The following is a 20,029-nucleotide window of genomic DNA, read 5'->3' as shown; positions in this document are numbered from 1 at the left end:
TAATAGGTGAGTTAGTGGAATAATGTGTAAAATAGGCATCACAAGGACAAACAAGAAGAGAGGACAAAGTAAAAAAAGGCATATTTAGTGAAGACGAGCTGATTTTGAGTTCATTGATTAGTTTGGAAAATGTTTCGATAAACCTGCTGCTCTTTCACCTGCAGTGAAAACATGAAAACCACCGGAGGCGCCACTGAGTGTACAGTTTCTATCCAGGATTTTTTTGTTTTTTGTTTTTTTTTTTTCATATTCGTGTGTGTTTGAGTCTGCTTTGTTTACCTGTGTGTGTACCTGGCGTCAAAGCGTGGCTCACACCCAAATGTGTGTGTGTGTGTGTGTGTGTGTCCTTGCAGGCTGAAAAGAAAGACAAAGAGAAGCAGGTTGGTGTGTTTCTCAGCGCTCTGTCCTCCTCCCTCACCCCGGCCACTCCATTATCCTCTCAGTTTCTCTCAGCGCCTCTTCAGATTTCTCTCCCATACTGCAGATTTTTCTCTCCCTTCTAAAATTCCCTTAACGTCTGACCTTCTCAGTAGATGTGATCATTTCTTGCTATTAGTCTGTTTTCATGCGAGGACGATTCATTGTGACGGCTCTCTTTGTAAACACTTCTCTTTCTCTGCTTTGCCCATAAGGAGGAGATGAAGAACAAACAGGTGGGTGGTTGAGACGCCTCGGATTATCATTTACGTAGGGCACGCTGTCAGCAGCCAGTGTAGAGATTTGTTAACCCCGCAGTGAAACCACGATTTACAGCGGCTGCCCTTGTCGGAGCCCTCCTCTCATCCTCCGTCTGCCCTGCGTTAATAATGAATGACAGTGTTTGCTGCCGTGTCGGCGTCGACTGTCTGCTTTGGCTCGAGAGCAGAGTTCAAAACGCCTTCAGCTGTGGGAAACGAGCCCACGGGCTGTTCATTTTAACTTTTTGATGCTTCAAGAAATACTTGGCTTACTTTTAAATGCATGGGTTATCAGCGCTTTATGGCCCGGTGAACCGTAATCACACTTGCGAACCAAGAATTCAAGTCATTGTGACAATTTTTATCGGCTTTTGCATTTTTTAGTTCTCACTCACCTGGGCGGAGCCGACAAAAACAGCCTGAAAAATGACATTGGAAGAGTTTGTGAGCCAGTTCAACAAGCAAAGCTCATTATTTGATTTTTCATATGTTGATTTAATGTAAGTCCTCATTTTTTTCCACAGCAAACTTATACTCAGAAAATAGTTTTCTTTGGGGGGAAAAAATTGCCAACTGAAGCGCAGAGATACCGTTCGAGGTGAAATATTCCCTGTTTGGGAGATTGAATTTTTAAACAGTGATTTCCATGTAAACCAAGAGTAGGAATGCAAAGGTAACATGAGACAGAAAACTGCTTATCTCTAAATGACAGGGTATGTAACTGAGTAACAGGTTCCCAAACATGAAAAAGTGATTTTTTCAGGACTGTTTTCTTTGTCTCCATTCAAGTGAATGGAAAATGAACACTTGTGGTCTTGGTGAGTAACATTAAATGTGTTTTAAGTGTCACTAAAGTGTTAATAACTCATATATTTAGGCGATATGCTGCTTTAAAGATGCTCAATATATTGGTCTACCATCTACCATCCGTTATTTGCTTTAAAAAGTAATATCTCTATCCAGTCCAGTCCAATATTATTTTTATTGCCAATATTTGGTTGATTGTGGAATTGCCGATTTTTTTTTTCAAGGATTGTGTCCAAATGTCAAATTTGCAAGAATAAATTAACATTGTCCTCTTTGATGATTTTATGATACAGTCTGTTTTGCACCGCGATTCTTACAAAAAGATGATGTCAGCTATCGGAATCGGCCTCTAAAATCGTACCTGTGCATCTTTACCTGAGAAGAGAGCAGGACTTTTCCTCCCCTGGATGATGCGAAAGTACAGCAGGAGACACAAATATGTAAAAAAAATCATGATTTAAAAATCTGCACAGTGAACAGACACAACATGGCGAGATGTGTTGTGTGCACTGATTTCATTTTTATGAGGCACGCACATCGAGGAAGGCTACATCTGAGTACAAATGCACCGCAAATTGATCTTTACATCTTATTTTGAGCTTGATAAATTGTAATCTGTGTGTGTGTGTGTGTGTGTGGTCCTCAGGCCAAAGCCGAGGAAGTGAACACATTAAAGCGAAGGAGCTGACTTTTTCAGTAGCGCTGCTCCGTCTGCTGCCCTCCTGTTAGTGCCGTCTGATTAGGCGATGACTCAGACATTTCCCAGAATCCCTCTGGAAGGCGACGCTCCCGTTCGCCAAAACGCTCGGTTTGGCCTTTGGCTGAGAGAGCAAAGGCTAATCTGATTCACAGTGATTTTTGCCGGGTTTGAATGAGGCGTTCCGCGTTTTGTTTCCGTCTTCTTTGTTTCCCTGGAATGAAACTCTGACGACAAAGATCCGGCTTTACGGTGTAATCGCAAGAAAAATATGGACTATATTTGGAAACTGTTTCTGTATGTCGCACAGTTTTTCTAATGTTACTTGATTTTTATTTCTCTTCCAGTCGAAGGACGAAGTAAACAAGGTTTGTTTGGCCAATCAAAAAAAAAACACTTCCTTATTCCTTTCCTTATTCCTTATTCTTCCTTATTCCATCTCATAGAAATATCCACCTTGACTTTTTCCGCTGCTTAAAAGACTCCCGCTCCTGAAATAAGCCTGGTAGTCTCCGCCTGAAACTGTGTGTTTGTACTGGAAAACCAAAGTAGTGCTGTTGTCATATCTCATAGCGTCCTGCAAAAGCATAGACGAACAAAGAGCTTCTACTAAACTCACCTGTTCCCTGTAATCCAACACATACACAGGAATTAGCCCATCTTTTGTTTTTACCTGCTCTCTATATATATCCCACACTCCTTTTGCTGTAAAATATGGTTTGTTTTTATGATGTTTTCATCTTCAGTATCCCGCACAGCACTGTTTGCAATTTCTCCTTGCTTTTTTGTTTTGTGTCTTTTCTTGTTTACCTTTCCCGCCCCGCTGAGAAGATTGAAGCCACAGCTGACACAAAGAAGGTACAGTGGGGTGGGAGAGGGAGATAAGAGCCTTGGACGAACCCTTTTTACCTGTAAAGGACATTTGTGAACAGTAGCGAGAGAAAAGACTGTTTCTGTGTGTGTGTGTGTGTGTGTAGAAGCTTTTTGTGTTTGCTGTTATCGTAGCTGCTTTTCCAGCCTCACATTCCTAAAGGACCGCAATGGAAAAAAAGACCGAAACTCAAAGAAAGACACAAAGAAAGTTTAGGGGAGGTTGGCCCAGCGCTCGCTTAACCTGTTAAATGATGAGAACTCAGATCAAAATCTTACAGGTGTTCCCAGGAGATCGGCTGCCAGGCCATCGGTCTGACGGCCCATTATTCCAAAAACGTCCCATTGGACCCAAAGCCTATTAGTCCAATGGGCCGTTATCCCAAAAACAAGCGCCCATTGCTTGGAAATACACACTCCGGAGTCCAGTGACCGCATACAGTCTGTTTATCCTACCCTCAACCTGAGAAAATCCCCGTTTGAACCTTAACCAAATGCATGGCGCAGATATTTTTCAGACTATTGGGGTTTCGGAATAACTGGCGTTTGTTTTCGGAAGAACTGGCCATCGGATTAATGGGATTTCAGTCCCATGGGACGTTTTTCAGACTGTTAGATGAGCCTTCAGACCGATGGACCGTCCCTGTACATTGTTGGCCCCAGCAGTTCATGCTCACAGCGTAGCATACACAGTGCAAGGCGATAAGATTTGATACTGTATTTGCTCACGGTCGTATGTGGGAGGTCGGAAATCATGTACTTGAGCTACAAGGTGGAGCTACAAGGTCACCCACAAAAACACACAGTCACCACTGTAAAAGACATGCTGACTTGCGTGACAACATGATATAAATGCTAATACAGTGGTCCCTCGTTAATCGCGGGAGTTACGTTCTAAAAATAACCCGCAATGGGCGAAATCCGCGAAGTAGTCAGCTTTATTTTTTTACAATTATTATAGATGTTTTAAGGCTGTAAAACCCCTCACTACACACTTTATACACTTTTCTCAGACAAGCATTAACATTTTCTCATTTTTCTCTCTTGTTTAAACACTCAAAGTTCAAACCTTTGTAGAAAAATAGGTCCAGTAAAAAAAAAAAAAAAAAAAAAAAGCATGCAAAATTGCACTAAAAAAAATCCACGAAACTGCGAGGCCGCGAAAGGTGAACCGCGTTACAGCGAGGGACGACTGTAAACCACAAACAAGACAAATGATCTGAGCAGAGCATGCATGAACAAGACAAAACCGACTCGGTGTTTGGTCGTTTGTTTATTCAGCAGTCCAGACGTCACCACTAATTTAAAATGCAGACGGCTCAGAGCGGGGTGTCACCTGAAAGTCACGGCGCTCCGTTAGTCCAGCTCTATGGCGTGGCAGGTTGCCCACACCTTTCACTACACAATCTGTCTAATGACACAGTTTCACAGTTTGCAGCGGCTCGCTTTGTGTTGCCTTATGGACGCCATGCACTCTGGACTGCACTTGAGGTCAGGCATGCTTTTCATGCAGTTTCAGGTTGCAACTTATTATATTCCCACATTACTGCCATTAAAAGGAACTCACTACACACTAGCACTGTCTATTGAGAGAGGTTTTGTCTTTCCGTGCTTTAAAAATCAACGTCCTTTGCCATACATTTCAATGCAATGCAATGATTATTCTTGCTCCACATGTCTTCTTGACGGTGTAGTCCATTTATTGCAAAGCTGTGCACAACCAATAATCACCTCTGCAGGGTGAGAACAGGAATGACAGACTCCATATCTCCTTTACTACATGGCAGAAACAACGATAGGAGATTGAATTTTTGTTTTTGCGCCACAAACAGAATCAGGATAAATAATAATGTAAAGTATGAGCTTGCTTATTTCAAAATGTAACTCAATAACTGATTACTTGAATTGAAAAAATAACATGTTTGGTTGCTAGTTACCATTAAAAAAATGATGTCAGTACTCTAACACGTCTTTTTGTAATGCATGATGCCCAACACCGGCCCAAACAGCCCCGAGATGTTGCTCTCATTCATTTGTGTTTAGATGATTTATTTTCTTGGGTCTGAGTGCAACCCAGGGAAAAATCCCTCGAGGAAATCTTCAGCATGAACGGTGCAGCAACAAGCAGCTGGTGAGAAATTGGTTCTAATGGAACGGCCGCCAACTTGCACAGAACAGAAGGATGTAAAATACGGGTGTGAGTCTCTGGGCAGCTTCTCGAAGACTTGACCCAGGGGAAAAGACCAGATTGGATTTAGTCTAATGTAGACAAAAAGCATTGAAATGTTAGCCTCTCACCTTCAATAAACCGCCTGTGTTTAATCCAAGTGCTGGAGTCTCTCCTTTGGGTCAAGTCCAGTTGAAGATGCAAGAGACGCCCACCCAGGAGTGAAAATATCAACGCTCAGAAGTTTGATTTGCCTCTTTCCATTTTTGAGATATTCTGAGAAGATTTTAAGCCCAGTCTTGAACTTTTAAGGATCTGTTTTCTGGATTACAAAAGGTCAAATAATTTGTATTTATAAAGCATTTCCCTAGTGTACTGACTCCTCAAAGCGCTTTACATGCCTCGCTTTGACCCATTCACATCCAGGAGGGTTTGGGTTTCAGTGTCTTGCTCAGTGACACTATTGCACTACCAAGAGGAGCCAGGAACTGAACCAGAAACCCCCTTGATCGCTTGACAACCACCTGTTCTCTTAAGGTGGAAGCCAAAATATCAAAACTCATTTTTTGTCCCCTACAATTGAAGATCAGGGAAGGGACAGGGGGTTTGCCTCCGTCCATCCATCTGTTCATCCATCCTTTGTGAGTTCTGAGCCCCTGCTGTTCTGTTTCGGACAAAACTTCGGTTGATGATGTATCTTGACAGCGGGATCCCACATTTTGAATATAAACCTGATTGGCACACCACAGCGCCACCACCAGGCCAACAGGAGCTTAAACATCACATTCAGCATCTCAGATCTGATCAATCTTTGGGGAACGATGTGTTTTTACATCGATATCCAGCATCTACCAACGGGCCAAATGTCTCCAAGGTTCTCCATGGGGTCACTGACTGCGTTTACATGGACTTCAGTATCCCAGTTATGAGGCTTGTCCCAGTTTTGATCATATTCGGGACATGGCGTGTTGAGAAACGATGCTGTCTCCCATCTAAACTGCAAAGTATGTTTAATTCTTTCATCACCGAAAAGACAAAACTCAGTTTCTTCATCGCTCCAGAGGTGAGATGCCCTCGTTGCTGCCATTGCTTGTGTTTCCACTCCTGCGCAGGAAATCTACAGCGGACAGATACTGGAATAAGATGGATCCTGGTTTATTTCAGAGTACTCCAGCGGGCATAATCGGGTTTCTCAAAGTCGGGATAAGGGCTTATGCAGGTTTCTGAAATCAGGATATTGTTTTGTTTACATGCGCAAACACAAAAAGGGAATGCTTTCAAAACCTGATCATAACTGGGATAATCAATACTCAAGTCCATGCAAATACAGTGACAGACTCAAGAAGATAGCAAATGAATGACAGCAACATTTTAGATTATTCAGACCTGGTTTTGCGTCAACAATTAGAGTAGTTAGTAGTGAGCAGGGGAATGAGAGCTCAAATCATCATGTTATTATTATTATTGTTAGCTTAAAAAAAAAAAAAAATAGGGGTGACTGATGCGCTCAGTTGATTAGTTGATCAGAAATGAGCCCGGGTTCTTTGTCTCGAGCATAAATCAGCACTGAGCACTGGTGAGCTAATTCTCAAGCGCCTCTTTTTTATTAACTTCCTCTCTATTTCTACTTTCAGCATCAGCTCGCCCTTCTGGGATGCATTCACCTAGCTTATTACTGTTAGCTTATTATGTTCACTTAATGCAACTCTCTGCACTCCAGTGATGTACTGATGGGCGGGGGGAGAGGGGCAAAGAGAGAAAAGTGACGGCCTCCTGCTGTGAAACGACTTGTAGTTTGTGTGTAAACGCCCCGTGTGGCGTGTTTTGAAAGGCCTGCTGGAGGTGCAGGAAGTGGCGTGTCCTTTGTAACTTGAGGCGCTGCTTTCAGACGCTGAGAGGCTTTGAAGAGGCAGAGACGAGCTTGTCGCCTGGTTCATCTGCAAGCTCATCTCAGCTAAAAAGCCACATTTTGGCAACCTGCGTTTTAGACAGGCTTAGTTTCATGATGTGTCACGCTGATGCACACACACACACTTGTATTATTGACTGATACATAATGTATGCACAAACACACACACACACTTAAGCCCTGACATGTTACCCACTGCTAAATTAACGTGCACACTGCGGCTTTCCTCATGTCCTCTCTCTCAACTCCCATAGCGCTGACGCTCTCATCAAGACACACACACACACACACTGTATGTATGTTACTCATCTCCCCAGTCTATATTTTTTCCAGTACTGTACACACTTTTCGCCTTGTTGTGTGCCATCAGGTTCCCACACACACACACACTCTCCGGGCTCTAAATAGCATCAATGATAGATTGGATTGAGAGCGCGATGAAGCTGAATGCTTTCCGCTTGATTCTGCGAGGCCTTGCAGACTCCAGCCAGCACCACTCCACTAAATCACATTCAGCCGTGGTTCACTTTTAAAGCCGCAGTACTGACCTTTTACACAGAAATAAATAAACATTTGTTATATTCAGAATTATCAAACAAGATCACACAACGGTGATTAAGGCTGATAAAACTCCCTGCGTTTCTCGTTATCGCGAACGCTGCGAAGCTCGTGTCTGCGGCGACATTTCCACATCGGCGCATGATTGACCTTTAGTGCCACGTTTTACAACCAACCACGCTTCACGATGTCTGCTGGAGTTGTATAATTGAAATTGTGGCGTGATTAATTATCTCATCTGGTGGTTGGATCATGTCTCTCAAAGTTTTGTTGCCTCCTGTTTTTTTGTTTGCACGTGAAGCAACACAGAAGCGAGGTTTCATTTCCTGCCACAAGAGGGAGACAAATCCGTCTCTCTCTTAATTTTACCCGCGCGTCACGTTCATGTTTATTTTGCTGCAAAGTGTGTGTGCAGTTCTGCCTGAAAATCCCGAGATGAGATGATGAATAATGAATTGAGTTGCAGTTTCTTCCCTGAAATCGTCATGCACAGCTCTCAGAAACACAAGAGAAAACAGCCTTCGATTTCATTTACAAATGCACCGTTGCATGAGTAGAAACAGTGTGTCATACTTGTATTACTCATGCACCTGTCAGCTGACCGCGCTGGAGAGCAGCGATGAGCCAGGCATCAGAGATACAAGGAAGCAGAACGGAGTCACCTCACTTTAAACACAGTTATGAAATAGGACCGTTAGAGCAGCACAAAAGTGGGTGTAAAGTGATTATAAGGGCTTAAAATAACCTGGTATCCTCTTTCTCTTCTGGTTCGTGTGTGTGTGTGTGTGTGTGTGTGTGTGTGTAGCTGGACACAGAGGCGGCTGACATTCTCAATGAGCTGCAGGTGAAGCTCAACACCATCCTGGACAATTTCAGCGCCATGTTTGGGAAAAGGTAAAAACACTTCACATAAGCAACAACAGAAAATTGAGCAGTGATAATGTAGATAACAGACAAACTTAATACTTTTTTTTTTGGCTCTGCTGACTCCCTACGAAACTTTTCCTCAGGGGCGCCACCAGGAATTTTGGGCCCCATGAAAAAAAAAAAAAATGTATATTTACTCGATGATTTATATTAGTTTTTACCTATTTTGTGGGGCCCCTGTCAGGCAAGGGCCCTTGGACTTTTCCTAACTTTTCCCCCATATACGGCGCCCGTGCTTTTCCTTTATGCTTGACATTTTATTGACTGAATGAGTAATTTATTAATGGAAAACATAATTAAAAACATAACTTCTTTGCAGCTATAAAGTGAGCCAAATATGTGCCTTGTGTTGCGTGCTTGATCTCACAGACTCGCACTGTGTCTCCTCTCTCCGTCCAGCTTCCAGACTCGTATAAACGGCTGCATGCGTCAGATGGCTGAGATCCTCTACCAGATCAAAGGCCCGCCCAACCGCAACACCGCCGAGGCGGACGCCGACGCCATGCTGCGGCCCCTCATGGAGTTCCTGGACGGCAAGTACGTTGGAAAAAAAAAAAAAAAAAACAGACGGACTCGCCAGGCGCTGTTTTGGGGCTCCAAGCAGGAACAGAACTGGGAAGGAATTAAAGAACCATGAACACCAAATGATGATTTTTGTTTGATTGTTAGATTGTTTATGGGGAGGAGTCTGGAGGCTGAAAATATGTCACAACAGATTTAAAAACATGGTAATTTGTTAATGAGAACTATACTAACTAGACTCCATAAATCACCATAAACGTCATGCAACCAACCTGTTGAGGGTCCCCATTGGCAGTTTTACACTGCAAAAACTCAAAATCTTACCAAGATTATTTGTCTTATTTCAAGTCAAAAATGTCTTATTACTAGTCAAAATATCTCATTACACTTAAAATAAGACATGATCACCTCAGAAGTAACTTGTTTTTAGACAATTGTCTCTTGTTTCAATTGAAAATTTGCTTGAAAAAAGTTAAAATTTGCTTGTTTCATTGGTAAAATTTTCACTTATTTCAAGTGAATTTTCACTTTTTCCACTGGCAAATTTTGCCAATGAAACAAGCAAATTTTCACTTGTTTCAAGTGAATTTTTACTTGAAACAAGTGAAAATTGTCTAAAAACAATTTACTTCTGAGGTGATCATGTCTTATTTTAAGTGTAATGAGATATGTTGACTAGAAATAAGCCATTTTTGACTTGAAATATGACAAATAATCTTGGTAAGATTTTGCGTTTTTGCAGTGTACCGAAAAATATAGAAAAAGCACATCATTTACAAGTGAGTCGGGAAAATGACGAGAACCATGTAGGCTTAACCATCAAATTGCATGATTTTTGTGCATTTTTTGTCAGTCGAGCCTAAAGGAAAGGAAGGGACGTTGGAGTCGCTGTTTGAATACAACACACACGCTGGCATTTTTCTCACTTGATTGTCAGCAGCCGATGCTTCTCCACTCCTGCAGAGACTGTTGAGAGGAGTCTTCATTGCACCAAACGTCCATCCATTCATTTTCTGCGATCTTTTTTTCTGCACCAAACATTTCCACAATAAAGATGCAAAGAAAAGACGGGTTGAAATCTAATCATTGTAGCTCTGTAACACTGGCTATCAAACCACATGTCGTTCTTCCTGTTGGTTATAAAGTGAATCTTGCAAATGGAGCAGCAGCAGTTCAGCAGTGAGATGTTTCCCATTCACATTGTAGGTTTTTTTTTTTTTTTTTTTACACCAGTTAATGATGCAGGAAAGCACAGATGTTGCCTTTGCAGTAAGCCAGTTTGTGTTATCAGAGTTCATGTTTCACTGTGTATGGTAGTGCAATGACAGACTGCAGAGACTGTGACTGTGCAGTGCTGGTGCTTTGGCCCAAACAAAAGTGTCACTTAATCAATTTCAGCTGACATTTTTGCTCTGTGTGTGTGTGTGTGTGTGTGTGTGTGTGTGTGTGTGCGTGTGTGCGTGTGTGTGTGCGTGTGTGTGTAGTCTCAGTATCTTCGCTGACATCTGTGAGAAGACGGTGCTGAAGAGGATCCTGAAGGATTTGTGGAAGATCGTCCTCAGCAGCCTGGAGAAGACCATCGTCCTGCCTCAGAGCAACGACAGCCTGGTACACACACACACACACACACACACACACACACACACACACACACACACTCATCATACGTACACACACACACGGCAGGTGTATTTTAGTTGAGTGCATGATGCTGTGTGTGTTTATGATTTACACTCTTCCTTAACACCCTTCCAGTCCATCAAGAGGAGAGACCCAGTAAGACTACCACTGGTGATGTGTCGCCCTCTAGTGGTGGATGTCAGCATCTCCCTTTATCAGAAAAAAAAAATCAAAAAATCAGAAATCTTTATTGTCATTATACCAAAAGCATAACGAAATTGTGTGCGCTTCCATTAACAGTAGCTTTCAATAGAAAGAATAAAAAAGAGAAATAACTAAAACAAACAGTGAGTGAAAACAATACAGTAAGTAAAAAACAATCAATAAATAACTCCAAATCTTAATAAATATCTCCAAGTGAATCAGTCAAATTTTATATATAGCAATGTTTTGCAAGACAATTCAATACCCTGTGCTTTACAATTAAACAAACTGAACATTAAAGGGATAAAAAAAAAAAAAAAAAAAAAAAAAAAAGACAAGAAAGATTTAGGGGAACAAAACTGTAATAACAAGACTGATTGTATTTTGTACAAGTCAAAGAGTCTTGTTTTTGAATATGCTTGGATATAGCAACAAGTCTCCAAATAACTTAAATCAAAAATAAGAATTAAAGTCAAGAGTAATTACATGGTCTTTACATAAGCTTGTGATGCTCTGGTGTTTAATTTTGATTTTTATGATGTGATGACACCAAACCATACTGGAATAGTTTGGTGTTTGGTTCATTTAGGGTCACAGTGTCTAATTACATTATTACAGAAGAAAACATATGAACTCATAAGTAAATTGTTTATTGGACAGGATTTCACATCTGATTTCAGATCGTGCTGAAGGAGTAAAATTTCCAGAGCCTGAAGAAACTGCTTCAGACACACCTGAAACAAACTCTCCTTTCTTTGTGAGCCTTTTTCTGTCTCTAGAGTTCAGCTCGGGACAGATCAAAAATTTGTTTTTTGTTTTTTTTTTATGTCCGAATCTGACCAAAGTCCGTCGCAGTTAATGTAGGCTGAAGTTTGTGTCACCCTGTCAATTGTTGTTACCATGGTTACCCATCGCGCTCGGGTCGTGTGTCCACCTTCTAGTCGTCTCTGAGGTGCCGCTCCAAGGTGACCTTTAACAAACTGCTCAGTAAACCAGTCGTCTCCGTGGCGACTCCAGAAAGTGCTGATTATTGGCACTTTTAGGATTCATGTGAAGTGACCGTTCAGGAAAAACTATGGATGTTTTGGAGTGCAGTCACATTCGGAAATGTTTCACATGCAGCAGCTCGTGGAATTTCCTAGAATTTCCTTTTATGCCCCATATCATTACAGCAGTGTGACTCTGACTCTAATACTCTTAATGCTGCTGGTCTTTAATGGTTAATATCAGTGTTTTTTACTGTTTATATGAACAGTTGGACATATCACAACTTGTTTTCCTCCCTCAAATAAGGTCATCCGTTGCCATTTATCTTCACACAGTATAACAAACAACTTCCAGAGAGCGAGATAATCCCTCACAGTAAACACGATGGAGTTTGATCAGAGTTTTATCCGTATTTCAGTCAGGAATTTTCATAGCAGTCATGTTATTGTGCGCCTGCAGTCCATCACCTGACAGCTGAAATAATCCCATAAAAAACATGCCTGTTCCTTTACATTAGGCCTCTTCAAGCTACCTTTGACACCATAAAGTGTAATTTAGAAATGACGAAGGACGGTTAAATGATTTTTTTTAATGCATTGCACTCCAAAACATCCATAGTTTTTCCTGAACGGTCACTTCACATGAATCCTTCATGTGAAGTGACCGTTCAGGAAAAACTATGGATGTTTTGGAGTGCAGTCACATTCGGAAATGTTTCACATGCAGCAGCTCGTGGAATTATGACATAAAGCTCATGCTGAAAGAGGTGATACATGTCTCATCCCTGAGGTACGGCACTTTGGTTTTGGTTCAACAGATTTATGGGGATAAATCCCCCCTCCATGTCTCCCTCAATGCAACTTCAGTTCAATTCAATTCACTTTTCAATTCTCTCTCTCTCTCTTTCTCTCTCTCTCTCTCTCTCTCTCTCCCTCTCTCTCTCTGCAGGGTGCCCAGCTCCTCACTGCTGCTAAAGGCCTGTCTAATCTCAAGGTAAAACAACCTTGGACATGGGAGTTTGTCATTGCAAGGTTGCTAGTTTGAATCCCACACTGGCTAGGGAAAGTGCATGAAGAATACTCTCTCTCTCTCTCTCTCCTTGGTAGTCACTGCCGGTGCCCTTGAGCAAGGCATTTAAGCCCCAAACAGCTTTGTTTGAGATACTCTGACAGCAAAAGACATTTTTCATGATTTTCAGGATTAATGGTGTCTTTTTTATACACTTTAGAAAACCAAACCACAACCAAACACAGAAAACTAATAATGTGTGGATTGAACTGCTCTGTGCTGTCAGCTTTAGATCTGTACTGATCAAGGGACCAGTGGCTTTACCTTATTACAGTCCAAAAATGAAGTTAGTGCCACTAAGACAGTAAACACCAGCTCCTCGTGATTTAAGCCAGGCTCAGAAAATTAACCACGAGTGTTGTGTTTTGGCGAACACGAGTCTGATGTGTGTCTGTTTGTTGGTCCTGGTTGCTGCAGGGAGGAGGAGGTGAAGCCAAAACTCTGACGCCCAAACAGTGCATGATCATCGACGCAGGACTGGAAACTATCAAGGTCAGTGGGGATACACACACACACACACACAAACACACACCTGAGAGAGTATCCCGCCCACATCTCAGATCAAATCCACTTATACCTATACACCTATAAATAATTAATATGTTTTCATGCCAACTTTAACAGGCACTTTTACATACAGCTTCTTAACAAAAATATAGATTTACGTAGATTTACGTTTTTTTTTTAGGATATTACATATGAAAAAAAAAGGTTCCCTAAACTAGTGATTACAGTCATAAAGGGCTTTACAGGCCCACGTATTGAAAACAAACGAAATAGGACAACATCCCCTGACTTGAACCCTCACTTGAATTTGAAAAAGAAAATTTGAAAAATCCTATTATAAAGTGAGAAGTATTTATTCAATAGAATGAAACAGGAAAATGTATTCACTTTATCCAGTCTGGAAACCAAAAGTGACTAGGTATGCAAGGTCGCACAAAGCACATTCAGTGATAAATCAGAAAACTTTTTCACACTGTGTTAATACTCATCCATGTTGTCTGGTCTTCATCACGGCTCCTGTCTTGTCTTTCAGCAATATTTCCATGCAGGTGGAAACGGGCTAAAGAGAGCCTTCGTGGAGAAAAGTCCTGAACTGGCTTCACTGAAATACGCACTCTCCCTCTACTCCCAGAGCACCGACGCTCTCATCAAGACCTTCGTCACCACACAGCACTCCCAAGGTTAAAACACACACACACACACACACACACACACACACACACACACACACACTCACACATAGCGAGTATAGAGGCTTGTCAGTCTTCCAAGGAGGTGAAGGTGTAAACACAGACGCGCTGACTCAAGGTCGATGTGATTAATGTAAACCCACTGAATCAATTAAAATCGATTCTGAAAGTGCACTGGATCAGCGTAGTTCTCTAGAAGAAGTTTTGTCTCTTATCTTCCTGCTCTTCCTTTTCTCACAGTGCATGATGGGATGGGCATCAGAATCACCCCCAATGAGAAGGTTCGCCCTGACCGAGGTACGTCAGCTCACACTGTCCCACTACAGATTGGGAGGGTTCCCACGCTCCAAAAACTTGGGGTTCTCCACCACCTTAGGGCTCCTCAACATAAAACTAGAAGTAAAAGGTGTCATTGGTGATTGTGTGTTTCCCATAGAGGTTCATATAAGTAGCGTTTAGGCTCAGGAGCCTCTTATGAAGGAGTTCCTCAGGGAACATTCTGGGGTTCCCCTGCATTGTTGTAAAAAGGTTGTTTGAAGTCCTCTTACTTTTCAGAATGAATTATAAGATCCAATTTAGATTCAAGATAGCCTGGTTCCAGACTCAAGAACCTTTATTTAAAGAAATTATTAAAGAAATATGACATGAGATAAGATACACAGAAAAAAAGATCACATAAAGCACAAGGAAACGATTGGTAAGAGCAGATTTTCAGCTCAGGGTGAAAAATCTTGTATTAAATCCACGTTATTGACCTTTAAATATCATTAGACTGACAGAATGAACGTACCTGCACAGAAATATATTCAGCTCTGCAAATGTGCATGACTGTTCACATAACACTTGCTCGATCACACCGTGATGTGAGTGTTAAGGCGTGGTTCTGTATGGTGAATTGCATCCTGCAGGCTCAGGGATAGACAAGCCCATCGGAGAGGCCATGGTCCAGATTGACATGGCCCTGGGGAAGGAACGCAAGGTCAACGTCAGAGGTGAGTCACGGCGCCCAAAACACACAGTAACACAGCTGATCATATCAACTTTGTCACTCTTCTTGTTTGATTCTTGTCTTCGATTCTTATTTGCATCTGTTCCCCGCTCACCCTCTTTGTTCCCTGCAGTCATCGCCGTGAACGACATGAAGTGGCAGACGTCGGGAATGTTCCGGCCCTTCGTGGAGGTCGCCATGATCGGCCCCTTCCTGGCCGACAAGAAGCGAAAATTCGCCACCAAGTCCAAGAACAACAGCTGGACCGCCAAGTTCAACGAGGCCTTCCAGTTGTACGTAGCTCACCGCACACCTTTACTTTGAAATTTGAACACCTAAAACCTACAAAGTGAGCTTGAATCGCTTGCAGTTGAGATGAAACAGCAGGGCATTCTGTCATTTTTCAGGCCTCATCTTCTCTTTCTTTTCTCTCGTGCTTTTCTTGTTCGTTTTCTGTCTCCTGCTCCTGTTAACCCTTTTTGTCTGCAATGACAAAATCAGGTCAGAGGCACTTTGTAGCACCCCTTCCTTTTTAATGCCTTAATTCTTGCATTCATTTGTTCTTGCATTGGTATGTTGCAGAGTATCACAGTCAACCCTGATTGAGTTGAGTAAACTTGGGGAACTGATGTTTTTAAAATGACCCTAATTGGCTCAAAAGGGGCATGCCTGCATCATTTGCGTGTTTATGTATCACATACAATATCTTAAACACCACTGATCAAATTTGGTTGAAAATGGCGCATCTCATAATCATTTTGCACTGATTAAATGCAAGTAGGACCACTGCAGCTACAGGTCAAAACTGAGGATACAGGATATTTTACTAACTGGCCCAAAGGAGGACCATATCATTTATTGGAAACTTGTTTAGTGTTGTCTTGTCATCACTGACTCTCTCCCTTTGCCTTTCTCTCTGCTCTTCTCTGCCTTCATCCTGTATCTCTTCTCTTCTCTCTCCTCATCCTTCTTGCCTCCTTACCTCCCGCCTCTCCTCTCAGTGTCCTGGGTAAGGAATCCCCAGATTGCTACGAGCTCCAGCTGACGGTGAAGGATTACTGTTTCGGCCGGGCGGACCGGGTGGTGGGCACGGCCGTGATTCAGCTCCGAGACGTCGCTGAGCGCAAGAGCTGCGTTTGCTGGTGCCCGCTGGGGCCGAGCATCCGCACCGACGAGACCGGCATGACGGTGATGCGCATCCTGTCGCAGCGGCCTGCCGACGAGGTGGCCAAGGAGTTCGTCAAGCTAAAGTCCGAGACTCGTCCCGCTGAGGAGGGCAGATGAGAAGGGGCCCCAACTCGGCATCGAGCCGTCTTACAGATGATTTCATAGATTGTTGAAGATGTGAAAGTGACATTTATCAGGGTAGGATGAGGGTTTCTCGCCTTGTTTACAGCTTGGTCTGCTCTGTATGCCGTCATCCTTGATCTCCACATTCAGAGCGTCAGGGCAAAACTCTCACCTGCTAGTCGCCCCAAAGCAAGTTAAATAGACTGATATTTGGAATCAAATTTCTCTTGAAAAATTTCAATTGAAAACCCATATGAATGTCATCACCATCATCATCACCTTCAAGCAAAGTTAAAGTTTTCAATATGAGGGTAACAATCAAAACTAGACGTCGTTCCTGGTTTGGTTGCAAGTTATGATACAAAACAAGCTCTTGAATCGATCTACTTTGACTTCTAGGTTTGTAACCAGTGAAACTTGGACAAATGCATCATGTCAGTCATCCCTTGTCCAACAGAGCAGACAGACACAAGGCAACACCAAAGCTGCAACACTTGGGTTTTGGGGTGACTGTGGCTCACAGAGGCTCGCAGAGCAGCCGAGGTGCCGCTCTCCAAAGTTTCAAATGCACATCAAACAGATCTGTGATCCCGCGCGTCACAGAAACGTTGGGTGGTTGAGCAAAGGAAGCACTTCTGGTTTCAGAATGAGCAAAACACCGTCACATCTCATCCTTTCACACAGCATGCACGGCTGAAATCTGCCTCAGCGCGTCCAGCAGCAGCCTGTTGCCATCTCGTGCTGTGCTGTCATTTCTATGTATCTACACAAAACTGCAGTATGTTGACACCTGCATGCGCACGCCCCATGCAGGCTCGCATACTTGCAGCCACTCGACTCTAATTCAGCCTTAATCCGCTCTTTTCACTGATAATCCAGTGATTTCTCAATCTCATTCAGTCACTGTTTAGCGATGATCATTACAGGAACCGAGACAGGCGTGAGTGGGAGGAGGAAATCCCCCAGTTCTTGTACTGTACGAGCCTCGGACACCTTGTAACTGATAAGAGATGTAGTAACATGGGTCTTATGCAAAACACACACACAAACACACACACAAACACAAGAGAATGTCTTGTCACAGCAGTGTTGAACACCAGATATTCACCATCTCCCTCATGTTACATAAAAATGAACACTGAATATCGGTCACAAAGACGAATGAAGAGTTTTGCTGCAAAATGAGATATCAAAAAAAACTTATGTGAACCGAATCCCTCAGATATTAAAGATATTCTCTGGCGAACTTCAAGTGATACTTCCCCAAAATGGATAGAGGTGTTTTGTGGTGAAAATGCATGAATTGGGGAATTACGCTCTCCATTTCCCGATCCTCATGATTTCACAGCCTTAAAAAACAGTCAGCTAGCTAATTCTGCTCATCACAACTCTGAGTAGGAGCGGGGAAATCTTTTAATGTAACACATATCCATTTTAAATGAATCCTAAACTCTTAAGCAGAGGGTTTTTTTGGGAATGGGGGGTCTAAAACCGTGACCTGTAAGGGAGCAGGACACAAACTATCCTGAGGATTGTGTGGTAGAGTAGCTTAAAGCATCTGAATACTTGACCGTGGCCTATCGAACATCTGAAGAAATTTTCTTTTCAGCTGTAGGAAACGCTTAAATGTGTTTTACCGAATCACAGTTTTGAATTTTCTGTTTTTGCCAAGCATGAAATTGTGACTGTGAAGACTGTTCACCTGTAAGACCTGCAATGAATGGAAGTCGCTGAAAGCCTGACTACGGGTTTTTAGGGGTAAAATAATACAGAAATATTTAAGACAGTAAGGTACAGACTTCCACACCATTTTCATTTTTTCATCGCATCAGAACAAACATTTAAAAACCTAAATGCTCTTTTCGGCATCTGTCACACGTCATATCTTTCTCAACATCTGATTGGTCTTATACTTCAGGCCCATCCCCAGAGATGGACTTTGCTTGGTTGCCATTTGCTGAAACAAAAAAAAAAAAAAAAAAAAAAAAAAAGTACAGGCAGTCAAGCCGTCCGGTGGTATTGCACCAACGTGCACCGGGGTTGAAATGCACTCTTGTTTGTTTACCACGTGCCAAGGAACGCAAGCGCTCAGCTAGCTACGTTCAACTAAAGCTCTGTTCATGTATTTTGGGTTGTTGGGGTACAGATGTAGCCATTGTTGACGTCGTATTGTTTATTTTGTGTCTGCTGCACAGCCGAGTTTTGGTTTACAATTTGGTTCTGCTGCTGAGGAAAGATTTGTCTGCAGGATATGTGCATGAGGGGGATTTTTTAAAATTTATTTACTTATGTTACAATGGCTACTGCTGTACTGGCAAGTGAACTTTTGCACTCTGTTTAAAATTAATTGTAAGTTTGTAAAGAAAAAAGCCTACGACCAGAGCATGTATTTATTGTACACAATGAAACTAAACTAGAATTGTGAACTTTTTAATGTATGTACTGTCAAATATGAAGAGGGTTGATATATGTAAAGTACTTATCATTATTCTAATGTGACATATGTTGAATATACTTGTAACAATATTTTGTATATAAAGTATTTATGAATCATCACTATGTTTTATTTCCCTCTTTTTTCTCTTTAAATATGCCTGACATTTCTTACAGGTGAGGTCTCTGGACATTTTCTTATCAAGCAAAATTTGAAGTTTTCTGGCTCTTACAGAAAGCAGCCTGCAACTCAAGAGGTTACAGGTTCAGTCCCAGCAAAAGTCATATGGCAGTGTTATTGAGCAAGGCACAGATCCTGTTAAGTTACTATACACAAGCCAATATGAGTAAGGTGATCTGCGTAAAATGTAAATTCACATCTATGGAAAATAAATTTCAACCATGACCCATTCACTTTACAGCAAAAAAAAAGGATTGTTGTAAGTTGAGCCCTTTAAGGTCCACAAAAAAAAAAACCTCTCAAAAAGATCAAAAATATGGTGTGTGTTGACTGAATTACACTCTCCTCGGAAAAAAAAAAAAAAAAAAAAAAAAAACCATCCTGTGACCTCAACCAGCAGACCAAGGCGACCTGTGGAAACTCCTCCACATTATAAACCACAAACAGCACAAAGAGATCTCACCTCGGGGAACTACATGAGTCTGATGCTGGGAAGTTTTTCTGCTATTGTCGTTGTACTTTCTCTCGACAGAAACTTTTCATTCTTCAGCAGGAAAGTTCTTAAGAGGCCGCACTATTGGCCTCCACACTCAGGCAGCCACAGCCATGCTCGAGCACAAGACAATCGCAGCCCAATGCACCTGTCACATTTTGGCGCTCATATTCAAAATCTTTAAATTTGACCTTTTTCATTCTTTGAAATTGCAACAAATCAGTGTTTGCACCCAGACTCATTATTATGACGGTTAAAAGCCTCTGAAGCAGCAGGAATACTGTCAGCTTTGTCTATTTGCTTCAGTAGAGCATGTAGATCTTATTTTAAATTAAAAAAAAAAAAAAAAAAAGAATCAACTAATGTCCAGGCAATCAAAAGCTAAACTTTGTATTAAAAAAAAAACACTTGTGAGTAAAAAAAATGAATAAAATT

At 41.9% G+C, this 20,029-nt stretch overlaps 1 protein-coding gene across 1 annotated transcript in view; it reads left to right on the top strand.

The window, feature by feature from the left end:
- The window catches only part of LOC115364824 (uncharacterized), a 216,989-nt gene extending 197,946 nt beyond the window's left edge, over positions 1–19,043 (top strand). Inside the window, exons 33-42 of the mRNA XM_030059449.1 lie at positions 8,491–8,579; positions 9,012–9,149; positions 10,619–10,742; positions 12,894–12,938; positions 13,431–13,505; positions 14,053–14,200; positions 14,450–14,506; positions 15,118–15,201; positions 15,331–15,490; positions 16,199–19,043. Of these exons, the coding sequence (XP_029915309.1) occupies positions 8,491–8,579; positions 9,012–9,149; positions 10,619–10,742; positions 12,894–12,938; positions 13,431–13,505; positions 14,053–14,200; positions 14,450–14,506; positions 15,118–15,201; positions 15,331–15,490; positions 16,199–16,481 (1,203 nt within the window). The 3' untranslated portion in view covers positions 16,482–19,043. The remainder of the gene's footprint in view (positions 1–8,490; positions 8,580–9,011; positions 9,150–10,618; positions 10,743–12,893; positions 12,939–13,430; positions 13,506–14,052; positions 14,201–14,449; positions 14,507–15,117; positions 15,202–15,330; positions 15,491–16,198) is intronic.
- The last annotated feature ends 986 nt before the right edge of the window (positions 19,044–20,029 follow it).

The sequence above is a fragment of the Myripristis murdjan genome, chromosome 9 (assembly GCF_902150065.1).
Source record: "Myripristis murdjan chromosome 9, fMyrMur1.1, whole genome shotgun sequence".
NCBI classification, from domain to species: domain Eukaryota; kingdom Metazoa; phylum Chordata; class Actinopteri; order Holocentriformes; family Holocentridae; genus Myripristis; species Myripristis murdjan.
The sequence above is the reverse complement of the archived record's forward strand: the minus strand, read 5'-3'. Positions and strand labels throughout refer to the sequence as shown.